Raw genomic sequence first — 18,604 nt, 5'->3', positions numbered from 1 at the left:
AATAATTTCAAATTATTTGAAATTCTACTAGGAACTATATTTATTTAAATGTATTTAGAGAAGACTAACTTGTAAATTCCCCTGAGCTTTATTTTGGTGTAACTTCGGAAAGATAAATGTAACTGGAGAGGGGTGATACTCATGTACTTGTACCAGACATATAACTCTATTACCAGTAACGCATCACTTTAATTCTTTGAATATTATCAACTAAGCATTAAGAAGAGTCTACCTACTTACACTGCACAGGGTGCACTAATTGTCAGGTCATGCTTCTCACTGTGAACATGACTCGCACTATTAGTCTCACATAAGGGTGGTTTGAGTGAAAGATGTGGAGTTAGGTCCACCATGGAGTCAGGGTCATACAGCGAGACTACAATGGGGCTGTCCTCAGGAGGAACTTAGGCAAAGGCTGCAAGAGTCAGGGTAGTGTTAGTTAATTCTAAAGATGAGAGCTAGTGCTTCACTTATTTTATGAACAAGAAAAAAAGCTAAAAAGTAAAAACCAGTCCAGAGATTTACCTCTTCCAGCTATGCTCTTTCTTACCTCAGCCTCAATATTAAATCTAATTGAAATACAAAACTATTTCAAGCAGGAGGTGTGATAGACGTTAATTTACCCCTAGCTGATTGAGTCATTTGACAATACAAGAGTACCCTAAGAAAGAGGAGCTTGATGCCCTTTTACCTCACTCAGCTTATGGAGTACTAAAGAGGCATATTCCTGGTTTCATCTTACTTGTGCCCCATTAACACAATGTTAATCAATCAACTGAAGGAATACAGGAAAAACACCTTAAGAATACAAGTCTGGCTAGAAAGGATTGTGTAGTTTTCTGCCAGTGACACTTAGAGAATGGTTCAACAAGTGTTGACACATTATTTGAAATTGTCTTTGTTATTTATAATATTTAGACAAGGCTTAAGCTGAAAGGATATTTTTGGATCACCAAGCAGAAACTGAGGATCCACTATAGCGGATGAGGAGTTAATTTCCAGGCAGAAAAGCCCCAGACTGCTCACTAAGCCACATATTTTTTCAAGGTAGCAGTGGGAGGTATAGGATTGATGTTACAGATACCAGTTCCCCTGCCCTAAGAAACAGCACCAGCATACAAGGTTGTAGAGGGACTGGTTTAGATCACAGACACCAGTGTAAATATTTATGCAGACCAATTTTCTCCCAACAAGATCACAGCAAAATATTTTCCAGGTACTCCCACTGTGCAAATTACATCTCCCACTCCCAGACGCTTTGCCAGTATGAAGGCTTAGGCAGTTCTGGGTGCACCTTTTGAACTGTGTCTGACCTTTTCTTCTAAGGTGAGGAATCTAGCACTGCCGCTCCAGGAGAAAAAGGATAAAGGGCTCAAGTCATTTGTTCCTGGCTCTGCCAGCTAAAGGGTCAAGATAACCCACCCTCCCTTGAAACCTAAAGTTCCTGAATTCTTCATGAGCATGTGTCTTAATACCACATCCCAGAAAGCATCTTTTTTTCATTTTTTTTATTAAAATATTTCATATATATATTGTTCACATTAAAATACAGCAGTAGTTTAATTTTAAATAGAGACACAAATATAGACACTCAAAAAAACCAAACCCACATCACTTGAATCAAATAAATAAATCAAAAAGTTTCAGACCATCAGGATTAGATGATGATTTCAGATAAACTAGAAGTCCTAAGAAACCGTACTAGCCTACCCATATGACACTAGTTTCTTTAAACACCACGTGCAGCCTATCTACAGTACATGTACTAGAACAGAGAGGCACTGGATCTATAACAGTGGTTAGAGTTAAGGTGGTTGGAGTTACGAACCACAGCATAGTAAGATTCTGCTTTACAGTAGCTTTTAGACAGTGTCCTACACTAGAATGACATTGCAAGGCATTTCTGGAAAAGAATAATTTAGATTTCATCTTTTGCCGCATACACGAGTGTTTTCTTAACCCAATTCCCAGCATGAGGGGAAGTTTAGCCTTATCCTGCAAGTATGCAAAGCTTGAGCCGGTAATTAATTTGGTTCTGATTAAATAATGACAACTATGCTCTGATGCCAACACTGACTTTATGAAACAGTACACTTGCCTTGTTTTAAGAGATACTTGGACTCATATCTGGACAGTTAGCGTATACTAAGACTAAGGAAATCAGAGCACAGAGGGACACAGTGCCTGAAGGTCAGGTTTCTGGCTTGTCTCGCTTTATACCAAGGCAAAAAAAATTGAGCAAGTTGCCACTGTTCAGAACTGGAAAAAAAAATGGAATAGAACAGCTTTAATACAGATGAAGCAATCAGAGGGTGTGTGTTCCATTTCCCATTACCTCAAAACTGATCTACAAACGAAATTTGCACTGCAGGATTGTTAATATTTGCGATGGTATCAATACACAGTATCTTTACTGAAAGTGTCCCAGGAAGCGTGGAAAGAAAAGGACAGCAAGTCTTAATTTCTGGTTAACATAATTAAATACCAAAAAAAAAAAAAAAAAAACCAGCATCAGATCCCATTGTGGAGGCACAATTCATAGAAAGCTGCATCTAAAACGTGAATGGAAACAAGTAAAAATACTAGTCCAAAAATAAATAACACGTGATTTACCAGTAGGTTATTTTGCTGGTGCAGTGCAAGGAAAGTAAGGTCACAGAAGTGCAGTATAACCATTTTAGTACAAATACTCTCTACGTAAGTCAGAAGAGCTACAAAATTAGTCTCAAAAAAAATAACTGTGCAACAAATTTAAGATAAACAGCATGCTTATTAAAACCCAGTGTCTAAACTACCTGTTTAAATATGATTTACCCTTCTTTTGTATCAGCTGCCTAAAGGAATTCTGAAGCTTGGTCACAACCAAATTCATTTGCATCTCACACTTACTGTAAACAAGTTTCTAAATATTTTGATCCCAGTATTCAGTAGCAGTTCATGCTACAATGAGCTCTGATGTTAAAAAAATTAAGTATTCTATTAACAGACAACTAGGACACTACTTAAATTAGCAACTAAATTTGAATTATTCGTGTCTGGCATTGTGTAAACATTTCTTTCAGTTCTTTTTGCTTGACTTCATTTATAGCTTCTGATTCTGCAGGGCTCTTCTGAACCTTTGCCACAGCAAAATTAATCCCTTGAGTCAACCCTGCTTGCGTGATGTTAGCAACCTGGACCATGGAACTGCGAATTTTAGCAAAAGGAGAGACAGCTCTGCTGCTGCTACTGTCAGCTGGAGAAGGAGTCGTGTGAAGTCCTGTCTCAAGGATACCAGATGCAGACCCCGGGCTTCTATGAGATTTAGTCAAGTCAGTCCCTTCAACAGCTAAGAGCTGATTTGGCTGAGAAGACTGTACGTCCAGCTTGGATGGTCTGGAAGGAACGTCTCTGATGGTTTCAGCCTTGCTTTCTGCTTTTTTACACATATTATTGCTGGTTTTATTTATCATGTGATGCGGCTCTTGAGAACAAGCCTCTACCTCTGAGACATCCGACACCTTGTTCTGGGCGTCGTGTACAAACCTCTGGCAGTACACATCAATGGGCTTGGCAAACTCCATCTCCGCGTTGTCAGCTGAAGGTATGGGTACGTCTTCAGAGTCCGACTGGCTGGCTTGAGTGACATGGACCTCAGACGGAACGTGAATGCTGATGTTCATGTCAGTGCTGCTTATAGACTGGGAACGACTACCCAACCGAGGAGCTGAAGCAATGATACCACAGCTAGGCAGCACGTAATCTGTCTGCCCTATGTTCTCTAGAGAGTCAGTTAGCTGGTTGTCCTCATCAGACTTAGAATTGGTCAGGAAATCATCTGAGTGGAATGAATCATTATCGGATATTTCTGTATCAGATTCAGCATGAACTTTAGTATCGACCGCTGGGTTCTCTAAAGTTTCAAGGCTGCTATCTGATTTCCAAAGATTAACTTTCAAATTTGGTTTTAAAAAATTGACTTTTACTTCAGGTTTGGTAAAGCTGCCTAACTTCCGAAGATTGCTGATGTTTACGTTGGATTTAGTTTGTTTCACTTTTTGGTTGAGAGACGAGAACTTGCTCAGTAAATAATTCTTGCCTTGGGCCAGGGATCCTCTGTTCTGAGACCGAATGCCAATGATGTCTTCATGAGGTTTACTACTCCTCCTAGAAGAAAAAATAAATGTCTAATGTATGATCGTGGCATTTTCATTTATAAACACCAAGTATTCACCATCTTCCACTCAATTTCCGCAATAGAGATTGGAATTTTAGTAAACATTATCTTTCCCATACGTAACTTTACCCATATAAGCTAATCAAATTTAAAAAAAACAAAGAGGGTGCCACAGAATGGCAGCCAAACAAGGAGAAAAGCAAGCTTATGCAAACATCTTTAGTTTTGGATGAAACTGGATCTGAGTTCTGTGTACTCATAACCCTAACTCTGTTCATGCTGTACTCAGCATCCAGATATCAAGACATTCTTTCTATAAGAGTTAAACATCACATCACCTTCTATGAATGTTCTTCAAACAAGACCTGAAATGTTATCTGGGTTTGTTAAATACTCGTCTGCATTGGAATCAATGTGGAGGTCAATCTATTGTTGGTTTCTTTCCTAACCACAGCACTAATAAAGCAGACATCAAGCTCAGATAGGATGTTAATTCACAATTAGTCTGTCAAATTGATCTGATTTGCAGTACAGAATTTACATTTAACAATGGATATTCTATGTAAGCAGAAATGTACAGAATCACATTTCTTGTTTGTACTTCTAAGCAAGCACCTGCAGACAGTGAGTAATGAAAGCAGCATACGAACAAATAATTCCTAGCACGACTAAAAGTAAGAGTTTGGTTTCTAGCTACGTACCTGTTACCACGTACTGTAAGCCACTGAGAAGAGAGCAAAAGTAGGACGAGGATTTGCATGATTTGAGTACTTACCTCTCTAGCTTTTTCTCAATAATGGGCACATCTAATCCCATTGCTTGCTTTGTGATTCGCAGCATTTCTGCAATGCACTGAAGAGTGTCTGAAATCCAATTACCAGCCCATCAGACTCTTTAAAAATAACTTAAAATCCCATATTCCAAGAAGTTAGACCCATTTCTTTGCACCTTCGTTACGTTATTCTTCCCTGCCCCCCTACCCTCTGGAGTAGTCACACCCAAGTTACAACTCTGATTTAAAGCTTACAAATAAGCTTAAAGGAAAGAAAAGACTCTCCCTGAACCCCAGATACTAGGTGTATGTGAACCATTGCCATGATACATGTGCCGAAGGAACACAATTATGTTTATTCTGATCCTTGCTGACAAAACAGTGCTCCAGGCAAAGTGATGTTTTTCCCTATTAGCGTTCACTTAATGCAGTTAAACAAGAAACAAGCATATTTCTAGATACTGATTTCATTAACTGAATCAATTTCTTCCACTCATTAGGAGATAGCTCTAAGCCTTTTATCCTTACGTCTAGATTTTCATTACTCCAAAACCAGTTGTGTTCATTCTGGATGGAAGTGTTGCTTTATAACCACATCTAATGCTTGCTTCTCTCTGTTAAAACAGTAACAGTTTAGCATTCACACAGGAAACCACATACAGTTTTCTTCCTGCCAGCAGAGAACTTGGTTATATTACAAGTTGCCTCCTTCATATGTTATTCTAAGAGCTATGGAAGTGTTTTCTAGAGAAACATATGGGTATAATGAATATACTTTCATGTATAAAGCTCTTAAACATGAAACAAACCTTTTCCATCTTCTTCTGGGTTGCGTACCACAGCTCTAAGTGTGTGAAAATACCCACTCGTGTCCTTGTATTTGTAATGCAGCCTCATGCACGAGAACTTGGGTTTGCCAAAGAGAGTAGGCTCAGGACCTGAGAAAAATCAGGAAGTTAGAAATGTTCTTGAACTAAGCACTGAAAAAAAAAATAAACTATTGCAGAGGCTACACCTAAATGTCTAAGCAAGTTTTTCTTCATGCCGAAAAGACTAAGCGTCATGTTTTCTTTTGAATAGCACAAGCATTTTAAAATGACACTTTCCACACTAACCAAGCCATCAATTATTTTCAAAGAGCAATTGGACTTTGTATGTGTTATAATCCAGCCTGAGATAGTTTATTACAAGTCATTCTTTCAGGTAGGAGAAAAAATTCTGTATCCCATTGTAATATGGGATATTAATATATCCCATTGTAATATTGGATATATTAATATCCCATATTACATCCCATGTCCTAGGAAGCATTTCTGAGAAGATTAAAAGAAAGTGACTGTTTTTACCAAGTAGAAGCAATACAGATATTGAGATTTAAATCAAGCCCTTCAACTCTTTAGTGCACTGCATGGCAGCTGTATCGTTAAACTGTGTGCGAGGGGCGTTTGTTTTGTAAGGTATTTGGCCTGGCTGTTTCAACAGTCCGTAAGTTAGGATAAGATGTTTTGTAGATACCTACAATACACAAGTGAGGCAGACTTGTCCAGCTAACTCCTGGGAACTGCACATAAGTAAAGTTACATGGCTTTGGGTTTTTTGTTTTGTTTTTAAGAGCCCTACCATTGATCAAAGCTTACATTTCAAGCAGTACCAGAAGGCAGGACCCAGACCGGTATCTTATCAGACAGAGCACATCGCTAAGTAGGGTGAACTACACAGGAGGCTAAGCAGAGGTCTGCTGTTTCAATTTATCTGAAGGATACTTGGAATAGCTGGGAAGAACATTTGAGAAACGTGTGCTTAGATTCTTACCTATTTCTATTTTTTCCAAAGCTTCAAGGCTTAACCTTTGGTACTGATTCACCTTGTCAATTTCATCATCATAACTAGAAAAAGAACCAAAGTTTAACACTTTCATTAATCTAACAAAGTTAGTAAAAGGAAGCTACACAGAGTAAGAGAAACTGGCAACTTACTAGGCCACGTAGTAGGCAGAGTTAGAAAGTAACAGCAGAACATCCACATCTTTATGAGTGGCATCAATGAGACTAAGAAAGGAGAAAAAGATTAAATAAATACACAGGAGAAAGTTTTTACTTCTGCAGACATAACGGCTATTTTCCTATGACACATTAGGATACTTTGAACTTGATAAGGAGACAATGAAATTAGAGTTTGTTTTCTGCTTTCATGAAGAGACATCTAGGCTTTCCTACTACCTATCCACTGCCCAAGAATTTAATCTGATGCAAAATGACTTTCAAGTCACACTACATGCTCTCTCTGAAGCAGTAAGAGAAAAAGAACAGCTCCTCAAAGAGCCCTTTTTAGGACTAAGGGCAGTTAAAAGTTCTCTTCGTGCTATCTACTGGATTTTGGTGATATTAACCGCATAACCAGGTGGTTTCTCAAAAGAACTGCAGCATGCACCGTTTTTATGGCATTTGGAATAAGCACGTGTTCACACGACCTTTACTTTTACAATTCCAGCTACTCAATCTCTTCAAGGACTGTCATTCTACACAGCTGTCCATTTGCATTTCTGTTTAACATGTCAGCTATCAAAATCATTTAACATGTCAGGAGTAATTAAGAGATCTCACAGGAGCAGCTGATCAGTGATGACTTTATTCAACAAACCTTGGGTCACAGTCAATGAGTGCCCATCCTCCGTGGAATTTTTCATCATCTGGCAGCAGCAGTTTCATGTAGCTCTGCAACAGCTGGCTAACCAGTTCCTGGTGGCTTCTCAGGTTCTCCTTGTGGAGGGCTTCATGCTCTTTCTCTTTTGTGAAGATGGAGTAGAGATCCTCCGTTACAGGGATACCCTGCATCAAATCTAGATAAAAAAAACACACAAGATACCAGTAAAAAGCTGCCAACAGTTAAGTGATATACAATAGTCTGTTAAATGCTTTGTAAATTCCTTCTAAGTAGTTCTTAAAATGTTGAGTTGTATTTTTTACTGATAGAAGTCGGTGTTTAACTACTAAGTTTTAAATTTCAGGCAACATTTGATTCAGAAAGATTAACTATCTTTCAAGTATCTTCAAATATGAAACCTTTCCTACATAAACTTAACCTTTAAGACATATTACAGGGCAATTAATGCTAAAATTAAGTTAGGAACAAATTCTACAGTGATTACAGTTCAGTGGAATTATATGCCGTGAGTGATGTTTAATGTCCAACTGGTAAATGCCTGTGCCATGCGGTGTCCACTGCGTAGAAATGAACATTAAATACACGCAGAGCACTTAGAAAAAGCAGTCAAAGATAAAGCCAAGATAATTTTAAATTGACTTCTAAGTACAGTAATCTGGCTTAGTTGAAGTTTTATTCTTACCTATGACTGCTTGCCTATAAGCATCCCTGAAACGATTCAGGTAATATCTGTTTGCAGAATTGACTCCATCCTTCATTACCCCTGCCAGCTTCCTTTCACCAGTTCTTGTGAAGTCGCCCTGTTACACAGAACATGCAAGTCATGCACACACACAACTTTGAAGCAGTCTCAGCTCAAAAGCTTTGGCATTCTGACACTCCAAACTGAATAGATGACAACTCAGAAATAGTGCTCAAGTAACTATTTCCATATTTAAGTTGAAAATAAATGTTTTTCAAAAAAAAAAAAATGGACTCCGCAGAGAATCTTAGACCTATGTTTCCACATAGTTATAATGTAAAAAAAAAAAGTGTATTTGGATAAATTTGGATATCATTAAAGCTGAACTTTCACAACATCAGTTTGGGATTCTCAAATACCTCAAAAAAAAGTTACTTTGTCCTTAACCAAAAAAGAACACTATTGGGACAACAAAAGACGAGCTTACTGAAAAGGGTCTGCATCTTTTTTGCTTCTGCTTCTAAAGCAAGACAAGCACAACAAACTGAAAGACAGTACAAATCCACACAGCCTCAGAAACAGAAGTTTCTAGGCCTTCTGTGACCTAGACTTTGAGTAAAAAGCAGTTTCGGTGGCCACACTCCATTAGAGGATTATGACTGTTTTCAGAGACACTCTGAACATTGGCATAGAGTAGTTCTAAAAGCCATGCTAACTATTACGATGAACATTTTAAGTGTATTTCACTTAATTTGAAAGACATTGCAATTAAAACATTAACCTCAGTAGTGAGCAGAGAAATCTCTAAGCAGAGGAACTGAAAATTTAGGTTTACAAATTGAGTTCTGTGCTCAAGAGTTATGGTCAAACACTTGTAATAAGACAAAGCATCAGGCTGGTTTTGATCAAAGAGACTAGCGTAGTAAGTAAACAAAAGACAATGTTAAAAAGGGATTTAAGTGTTAAGCATTTCCACTGCATAGGTCTTCTCCAGTGCCAGGTACAAGAACACACAAAGTAGCTCAAATTCTATGGCTTTTCACCAGAGATGACAAACCACAAAGAGGACAGGAAGAAATTCCCTGCCTAATTGTGATCTTGTTAGACAGACCATATTGCAACTAATGAAGGAAAGCCTTTAATAAAAAAGTCCTTCTAATTAATATCACTAGTCCTTCAGAATATTTTTGAAGTACTGTAAAAACTGTGCTTAAAAGTACTATAACTATTTAAATGTAAGCACAGAGGTAATGCCTGATATCAAACAAACTTATCTCAGCTATGTTTTTTTGTTTGTTTGTATTTTTTAAATCTGGACGTGAAGCTAACAGAATAGTTATGCTACAGCCAGCAGTGACACAGGACACCCAGACACTCAAGTCTTCCCCATTTCACACTAAGCGTGATACAAAATGTTCTTCTGCTGAAAGGCCACACAGGTGTCCCAGATGAAAACAAGCAGAATATTTGTCTGTTCTGACATGAAAGAGAATTCTGCACAGGAGGTAAAACTCTAACAATTCAGTATCAAATTAGACAACTCTTTACCCCTTACCTTCAAGGCTGCTGTGCCAGCATACTGCCTGCTTATGGCATCTCCATTGTTTGCCCAGATTATCTGGTAGATTCTGTTGCATTTCACCGGCAAAGGCTGTTCTGGTGGCATCACACCCAGTTTTTTGAGCTGGAATTAGACATACTTATTAATATACCGTTCCAGATAAAGCCATTCTCAGTATCAGAGCTTGATTAAAAAAAAACAAACACTTAAATATTTCAATGTTAAATTTTATATGGCCTGAATAAGAACCCAACCTTCTCATTTCTCAGATTAAATTCACTGTTAATAATGAATTAGTGATTCATCACAAAACACCATACCAAAAGAATCGCTGGTCTCAGCAGTAATATTAAGTACGGGTGTAGAAGTCAATCTGCACAAGAATTAACTGAAGGAAGACAAGGTACTCAAGATATAGGAAGCATCTCTTCCCATGAGAAACTCTCAAAAGAACAGATGTCACATAACTTTAACAGAGGCTAACAGGTTAAACAAGTTAATGCCTTGTATTGCGAGGACGTTCATAACAAAGGTCTGGAAATTAAATGGAATCTCTTTCCGGTTGCCAGAAAAGAACACACCATGAAGACTTGATCTTTTGTTTGAAGACACTAAAACCAATGTAGTCACTCCAAATTCATCCCTCCACCAAAAGAAAACCTTCCTAGCAAATATTTATGCTGTGTTTATAAGTGCTTGTGTATTTTGGACCATTACTGTTTATCTGGCTTTCAGTATCAGTGTTAACTTCCTCTCAAGAACAAAGAGTACTTAAGGTTCTTCCAAGATAAGTCTCGGGTGTAATACAAACTCAAGTCCCACATACTATACTGGTTTAAGCTGCAGTGTCCCGTTCTGAAGTCAGTACTACCACATGTAACTGCAGTGTAGTCGCTCAGTGTTAGGCCCACTGCAGGGATAGAATGGCAAACTTTAATTTACGGCTTATAACAAGAAGTGCTCCAGCATATTTGCAAGCTAAATGAAAAACGGTACAGAGCCGTCCATTGACTTTGAAAACCCTGTTATATTCCCAGCTGACATAGAACAAGTCCAATAGCTGCTAGGAAAAAAAGGCAAGATACTTGTAACCATAACTACTCCACTTCAATCACCTTCCACTGCCTAGGGCACTTCTCCGGCATGAATCGATTCTGAAGTACTTTGGCTTTCATTAGAGAATGACACAGCACATCATGAACTAATACTGTAACGATTAACAAAGCCCTCTCCACAACAGTCTGCACAATTCTGAGTTTAGAAAGAGGGTCTTTGAGTTTGCAGAGGTAATGAAGATAGAAACTAACCTAGTCTGAGATGACTGTAGGATTGCTGGTCCCACCCCAGCCCCAAATACTCTTTTTATGACAAGTGTTCATCCTGTTATCTGCAAGCAGTAACTGCCAGTTACAATGCTAAGAACCGTTCATTCTTCATCCTTACGGAAGGCCCACCTCATCTTCTGTCCTTCACCTTACATATAGCCAGGTTTGTTCATGTGGGGCTGGGCTGTAACTGAAGCTTCAACGTTTTATTTACAACTACTATTACAAGATATTACAGACACCCCTGCAAGAAAAGAATATTCATCACTGAGCTTTTGTATCAAAAAAAAAAAAAAAAACAAATACTGGGGCAGGAAGGAGGGGAGGGAAGATGATCAGCTATCTGGGATACCTACAGCACGAACTAATTCTCGTTCCTCTACATGGAGAGAGACAACGAGTCTCCCACAACAAATCTCCCTATGTGTTGCACCACAGTATTTTACGCAGAAGTAGCTTAAATAGCATCCAACTTAAAGTTGGATTTTGGGGGAGTGATTTTTATTTTTATTTTTACTACACAGCTTAAATTGACTAAATCAAAACAAGAGACTCATCTCAAGATGTGGACAGATAGTCCTTTCTTCTCTGAAGAAAAAGACTAGGTATCACTGTCTTAGAATGATTTCAAGTTCTTTTAGCACTATGTATTACTTGCAGCTTCACGCCTCTTAGTTTGCAGCAACCCTTTCCAGTAGAGGTTTATCACTATTCAGTAACAAAAACTTCCCTGTGAACAACGATGAGGTATTCAGTACTTAAAAAAGACATTAGTTGTACATGCCTGCTGTTCCATGACCACTCTTGCAATAGCAGCCTGCACTACGTTGGTACGATCCAGACAGTCCATGCAGTTAACTCGAAAGATCCCTTCCTGTTTACAAATCACACCAGCTTGATCAACCCTTTCAACAAAAAAAAAAAGAGCGAAAGCAGGGTAATTTACCAGCTTCTACAGAGAGCAGAAAGTCTTACTTCTGGAATACAATTTAGTTACACTCATCTCAGCTACATGCCACACAGAATTAGGTACCCTTGTTCTCACTTATCCTTCCTCAAGGCCACAGCTCATTAAGTTTAGACTACATATGCAAACACAGGTCCTGTTTAGGCCATAAATTTGATATGGTATGCCATCAGGTGTTCAATTCAATTCATACAGAATATCAGCTTTTGAGGGAAGGTTTGTGTTTTGAAGTTAAGTTCCAACACTAATGGCAGCAATATTTCACTTGGAAAGTGTTGAACAATATACTGTAGTTTAATGAAAGTCTGCAGCCATCCTCATTTCAAAATGCATGAACTAAAGATCAAAAATGCCTACCGTTTTCAAGAGTAGTTCTAGGGCTTTTGGATCAAATACAGTGTTTCCCATTAAATATAAGCAGCCCTAAAAATATTAAAGGCAGCAAACCTCAAGGTGAAAACAGCGTGAGAATTTTTGCTGGGAGGTCTGTAAACAGCAACACTTCAGAACACTAAATGCAAAAAAACTGATGCAGAAACTTAACACCAAAACATACAGTTATGACGAAGTCAAGGCTTCTAAATATGCACTTCCCCCCCCTCCCCAACCCCCAAAAATAAGTATTTCATACAAGTCTGAAAACAGCTAAGTACCTACCAACACCACTTCATGTCAAGAATAATATCATGAATGGCATCAGTCAGTGTTTGAACATTTTCAAACTTCATTCCTCGGCTGAAATGGAGAAAAATCTCTAGTTTAGTTCAAACTAAGGTCAGTGATATTCTGTTATTACAAGTAATATAAAATAATGATATGGGTTTGGCTACGTGGGAGAGACAGACATTCTGACAAACTTTAAACAGCAGCTAAAATTCAGAATTATTTTCAACAGGTCCATACCTAAAACCAAGGCAAGAGATTCAGCATTCCTCAATCTATAAGGACTAACAAGTATGCAGCTATAATATGTAACGTTCTGTACTCATTTTATTCAGTCAGCAAAAATAACCACTATGGATCTGAAATTGAGATAGCCTGCCCTGCTTTAGCAACAATCCTACAGTAGTAACACACCTACAGACATCCTTCCCCCACCCCTGCCAAATCTTGTATTTTCAGTATTGTTCCCTACTCGCTCATGCTCAGTGTGAAAACAGTCCTTGCTACAGCACTTCTTGGGAGAAGAGCAAGCAAACAGAAGTGAAAGCTCACGTTAGTAAAGTAGCACATCAACCCAGGATGTCCTTACAGAAAAGGAATTCTCTTAAAGGCCAGAAGTATTTTGAGGGTTTTTCCTTTCCCCCATTTCAGACAATATCTGCTAGTGACACACTGGGTCAATACCACTTCTCCAGGACAGATCCACAGCCTTTATTAAGTTAGGAAATGAATATTAAAACATAATTTTTGCATCCCATATTTGTATACAACTGCAGTCTGCTTGAGGGAGGCAGGGGAAGTGCATGCTTGTGTGACAGTTCACATACTTGGGCATGTGAACACTGCACTAGAGCATGCCAGAGTGGAGTCATGAAAACAGCAGCTATTTATACTTTTGGATTAAAGTAAAATCCAGTATATTTTTTTAATCATGGAACAACAGCACCAGAATTCTCCGAACGTTTGATGGATTCCTTCAGAAAAAAAGCAAAAGGAACAGAGTTCTTTACTATAAGCTGTTCTTAAGTGCAGAATGCTACACTATTTGAAAAGCAGGTCACACACAGATGGACATTCATAGCATGTTAAGGAAAGTCTTGCTTCAAAAGCAACTTTAAAGCTTTGCCTAATAAATAACAGTGTAAATTTAACAGAGATTGGGTACAAAGTTAACAAAAAAGAAATGCTTGTTTATCCCAACTTGAACTTCGGTTGTTTTACTATTCTTCCTATTTAGAAGAAAGCCATTATTTCTGCATGAAGCTTTCTCCTCTTTACTCTCTTCCCATACCCAATAAAAATGAAAAGCAACATTTTTAAAAAGGTTTCTTACCAGTGCTCATGAAAGTCAAATGAAACATAAGTCAAATTTGCATTGTTGTACAGAAGAACTTGTTTAAGGTAAGCATCTCCAATAATCTTCTCTCTGCCCGTCTGATCCACCAAATTAATAATGACCTGCCAAAAATTTAGATAATTAACACTTGTTATCCCCCACAACATGACTTGCTGATACTATGTATTAAAGAGTACAAAATGTATTAAAGAGTACAAAAAGTTAAAAAAGATTTGTAGGTCAACTTGAGGAAGTTATGGTCTTTGGTGGGTTGTACTTGAGATCAAATAAGCTCTAGAAGTTACCTGAATGTTAGCACAAAGAAGCTAAGGCAGGTATACAAGTAAGTTACCACAGTTCAGAGTTATGTGAGAAACTCCGTACGATTTTATTAACGCACAACCCTTCCAGATGTCTAAAACCAAGTTTCTCAAAGAAATAATTAAAGCCACCAACCCAGATCAGCAATAACAAGGAAAACTGAAGACACCAACTTTCATCCCCTGCACTTTAAGATGACTGTCATCACGTAGCCCTCACCTGCTTTTTGTAATTTTTCAGCTGTTCTTCAAAATGTGCACGAAAACAGGACACTGTTTCATTTTCACCTACAAGACAGAGCAATGTTAGACAAACAGACTGTTCAGCAACAAATTCTGTTTGAAGTAGCAGATACCCAAATTTACGCTCTTCAAAAAGACAGCTCTGCTTAAAGTACCTAGAGAGAGCTTCTACAGAATTACTTTTACGGTCTTTCATCGCTTCAACCAACTTCAGCATTGTTCTACTACTATAGTTTATTTGAAAAAACATTCTTAAAAAGTTTGCTTTTGAGTGCATAACAGGGCAGAGAGAGGGAACAGATCTTTAAGCACGCTGCTGCAATACTTACTCTTGTCCAGTCGGGGCCGTGGGTTGTATCTATATCCAACTTGGCTCCAGAAGACAGGCACAGAGCCTCTTGTTTGTACAAAAGAAAGAGTGTGGTTATGAACATGAATCAGTTGTTCTGTCTCAACATAATTTGCCACGTTTCCATTTTTATCAACACCTCGTCGCTTGTACCGCATTCCTAGGAGAAATAAGAATAATGATCAATTTGCATTTAATTATTAGTCTTAAAGATGGATAACTTTGGTAACCTCTGAACATGAGAGAGCTCCTGCCAAAATCCAAGATCAATGGTAAGACTTTCTTTAATCTTATTCTAATTCTCCAAACTTATGTTGAATATATAAGCTTTATTTACTGACATACCACACACAGTCGCCAGGGCCAAGCAGTTCATTGGCACTGAGGAGTCACAAATACATAGTCCACCCCAAAGGCTGCATTACTCCCTGTTCCCTCAAGCTCAGCAGGAAGTTTTACTTTAGTGTTTGCTTTCATGTTTTCCATGCACCTAAATGCCACCTTTACGGACAAATGCTCCACTTCTCATAATAAGATCCCAGAAACATCCCAAGAAGATTTATACGTTCTACAGAAAAGAAGGCCATGCCTATTTCAGGCCTGCAATATTGCATCAGGACAGTTGTATGCAAGGTCCTAATCAGTGTTCTTTGCAAAGATGGAAATTTATCTTGGAACTATCACTTCCAAGGATATGTTTGGTGCACCAGAGGAAGCTTGTGAAGCTCAGTTTTAGTAACTGTTCTCGCATAAGCGGGCTACAGTGCCTACATTGACAAGAGCTGTCCATCTGCTGAACAGTACAGCACTCAAGTTTTAACTCCTGCATCCCTCTCAGCACTTAAGAAAAATCCTCATACATTATACTACATTTCCTTACCAGCTCTGTGCCGACTCCTCCGTGAAATAAGCGCCACCAGAAATGTTGGGTGAATGTCATCTACACAAGTTGATTCCTGAGGGGGAGTTTCAGGACTGCTCTTCTCATCATCGGAAGACTCACTATAGTTTACTACAAGTTCTTCAATTTGCACAAATCCTTGTATGATGGGTATAATCCAGAAGTCCACTTCAGTATTCTGAATGTTACAAAAAAAACATTTACGTTCCTGTTGTTTTCACATTACCTACAATTATTTCTGCCATTTCTCCCATTTATAAACAGTTGCTTCACGTGCCTTTCATGTTTTAAAGAAACTTTTGCCATATCCTTGTCTAATTTCTGTAAAAGGCACAAGCATCTTTCCCTCCATTAGTTGTAGGGCTTTTGAATGAGGAGGAAGGCAGAAAGCAACAAGGTTTTGTTCCCCCAACCCCCATGGAAATGAAACAAAGAAAAGCAAGAATCCATTAATGAAAGAGATAGATATATGGCATAATGCAAGGTGTCCAGTGTAATCTTTTAAAAAAGCTAGGAGTTGGCCTAACCTCATATTTAGTAGTTAAAATCTCATTCATTTACCTAGGAGGTTAATTCAGAATCAAGTGAGATCATACAGTGAACAAAAACTAAGACATACAACAACCGTTCCTAGGTACCCATCAGCCAGGAAGATACTTTATCTACTGTAAACTGAAGTTTACAGTAACTAGTTCTACAGTACTGTATGCTGATCAACTGCTCTGTCCAAGGAAAAAAAAAAATATATAGTATTCTTTACTTCAGAAGACAAAAAGCATTCTGTGATTCTGTTTCAAATAAGAAAATTTTAGAATTCAGAGTTAGTTTCTTTTCTGGCTTTTCCTCCTTGTCAAGTAATCAGCTCTCTCCAGTGAAAATTCATTTCAAAGATAAATAGATCTTAAGCTTGCCTTCAGAAATCAGTACAAACTGGCATATCGCACATGAAGTTACTTTGCATTACTATATTTTAATAACTCTTTACAGTTTAGTTGATGTTTGCTCATTAGTAGTGAATGCAGACCGACTAAAAGGCTGCCAAAGGTTTGGCAGGGGGAAGAAGGGAACGTGAGCTGCCCAGGAAGTCAGCTGCAGAAGGTACAGTCCTGATCATGACCCATCTGCTAAGCAGGTTTTTAAGTAAACTCTATGAGACTGTAAGTAAACATTTCAACTAAAATTAAATAACAGTACATATAAAGCACAGCTACTGTTAAAAACAAGACTCACATCAGTGATTATGAGATCTTCAATCATGTGCTTGTTCCAAAAGAATCTGTCATCAACCTGTTTAAAAACAAGAGGCTTTTTTTGAAACATTTTACATTAATATTTGGAAGTCTCTCTGTTAAAGCCACGAATGTTATTCGCTGCAACTGCACATCCAGTCTAGGGTTCACTACTTTTGACTATGACAGTTCAGTTCAAAACATGCTGCTGGACACTTCACTCCCATGCATGGAAGCCAGCAACAAGGCAAGATCTTCAGTTGCTGTAGGCTTTACTAACAGAGAATGTGACCAGTCAAGTTTGGACCATGCACATTTGAGGTGAGCAGGTCAAAGGAGAATACTTACTTTTCGCCACAGTGACAAGTCAGGTTTCTTACACGCACTCTGTCTCTGCACAGAATTTGTTAGGTCATAGGTAAGGCTGTAGTAAAAAGAATCTGAATCCATGAACATTTTGAACAACTCCTCCAATAGTCTCTTCTCCAGCCTCTCTTTCTCTTTGCTTTCTTTAATCTGGAAAAAACAAGAAAAGTAATGGCTTAAATGGCTTATGTCTTTCTTTTACTGAAAAAGATTCTAGCCACATTTGCCAAAACCTATTTCTAACCTTGTGAGAAGTTGTCTTTGAGGGACAGGATCTTAAAATTCCTAGCAGAGATTAACACAAGTGCAAGCATCTTCATTAATATCATGCATCACCAAAGTACTTTTATCAGGAAGGACATCCAGAGCACTCAGACTCAAACATACTGCTTGAATGTAAGCTCAAAAAAGTTTCTGAACTGTATAGTTTCTAAACTAAAAACACTGCATCTACCAGTTCTAATTATAATATTCTTTAAACTTTCAAATCCAAACCATGGTGTCAACAGCGTTTGCTTTTTAAAAATAGTAACAGAATTATGAGAAACTGGGTGCCAAATTTTGTATTTATAAGAGATGCCTATGTGGAACAACTGGGAGAAGTTTAGAACCCCACTAGAGACGAATCCGAGGAAGGTGTTCTATTAGGAGCTACTCAGCAATTACACAATTTCAAAATGGAAAAACATAAAAAAGGAACAGTGAAATAATGAAAAATGAAACTGAACTTCAAAACGAAGTAGTTGTGCATTCCAGACTTACTGGTATTCTTTCCAGGTCTTACTGCTCCACTTGATCACCCACCCACCATAAGCTTCAAATTACTAAACAAGCATTTTGGAAGGGAAAAGGAAACAGTAGAAAGCTTTACCTTCTTTTTATTTGGAGCAGACACATTTGATTTAATTTGAGTAAGAGTCTTCAGCAGAAATTTTGAGTCATCTGGGGACTGTGTAATCTTCTCTGGCTTGTTTATCCCAAAGTGATGTTTTTTACAAAGCTAAGTAATAATGATATTGAATTAAAGCCAATATTTAAATAGCCTCTAGAAAATTCAAGGAAACTAATGA

The 18,604-nt window shown here is 38.1% G+C and overlaps 1 protein-coding gene across 1 annotated transcript in view; it reads right to left on the bottom strand.

The window, feature by feature from the left end:
- Positions 1-1,511: 1,511 nt before the first annotated feature.
- Positions 1,512-18,604, bottom strand: part of INPP5F (inositol polyphosphate-5-phosphatase F) — a 38,547-nt gene continuing 21,454 nt past the window's right edge. The window contains exons 4-20 of the mRNA XM_035330811.1: positions 18,406-18,534; positions 17,517-17,684; positions 17,170-17,226; positions 15,919-16,117; positions 15,019-15,198; positions 14,667-14,734; positions 14,124-14,248; positions 12,785-12,862; positions 11,945-12,065; positions 9,830-9,958; positions 8,275-8,392; positions 7,569-7,767; positions 6,905-6,976; positions 6,741-6,814; positions 5,738-5,866; positions 4,932-5,019; positions 1,512-4,146 (exon numbers count right to left, since the gene is read on the bottom strand). Coding sequence (XP_035186702.1) covers positions 3,015-4,146; positions 4,932-5,019; positions 5,738-5,866; positions 6,741-6,814; positions 6,905-6,976; positions 7,569-7,767; positions 8,275-8,392; positions 9,830-9,958; positions 11,945-12,065; positions 12,785-12,862; positions 14,124-14,248; positions 14,667-14,734; positions 15,019-15,198; positions 15,919-16,117; positions 17,170-17,226; positions 17,517-17,684; positions 18,406-18,534 — 3,066 coding nt within the window. The 3' untranslated portion in view covers positions 1,512-3,014. The remainder of the gene's footprint in view (positions 4,147-4,931; positions 5,020-5,737; positions 5,867-6,740; positions 6,815-6,904; positions 6,977-7,568; positions 7,768-8,274; positions 8,393-9,829; positions 9,959-11,944; positions 12,066-12,784; positions 12,863-14,123; positions 14,249-14,666; positions 14,735-15,018; positions 15,199-15,918; positions 16,118-17,169; positions 17,227-17,516; positions 17,685-18,405; positions 18,535-18,604) is intronic.

The sequence above is a fragment of the Oxyura jamaicensis genome, chromosome 6 (genome assembly GCF_011077185.1).
Source record: "Oxyura jamaicensis isolate SHBP4307 breed ruddy duck chromosome 6, BPBGC_Ojam_1.0, whole genome shotgun sequence".
NCBI lineage: Eukaryota > Metazoa > Chordata > Aves > Anseriformes > Anatidae > Oxyura > Oxyura jamaicensis.
Note: the sequence above shows the minus strand (reverse complement) of the source record. Positions and strands in the feature narration are given on the sequence as shown.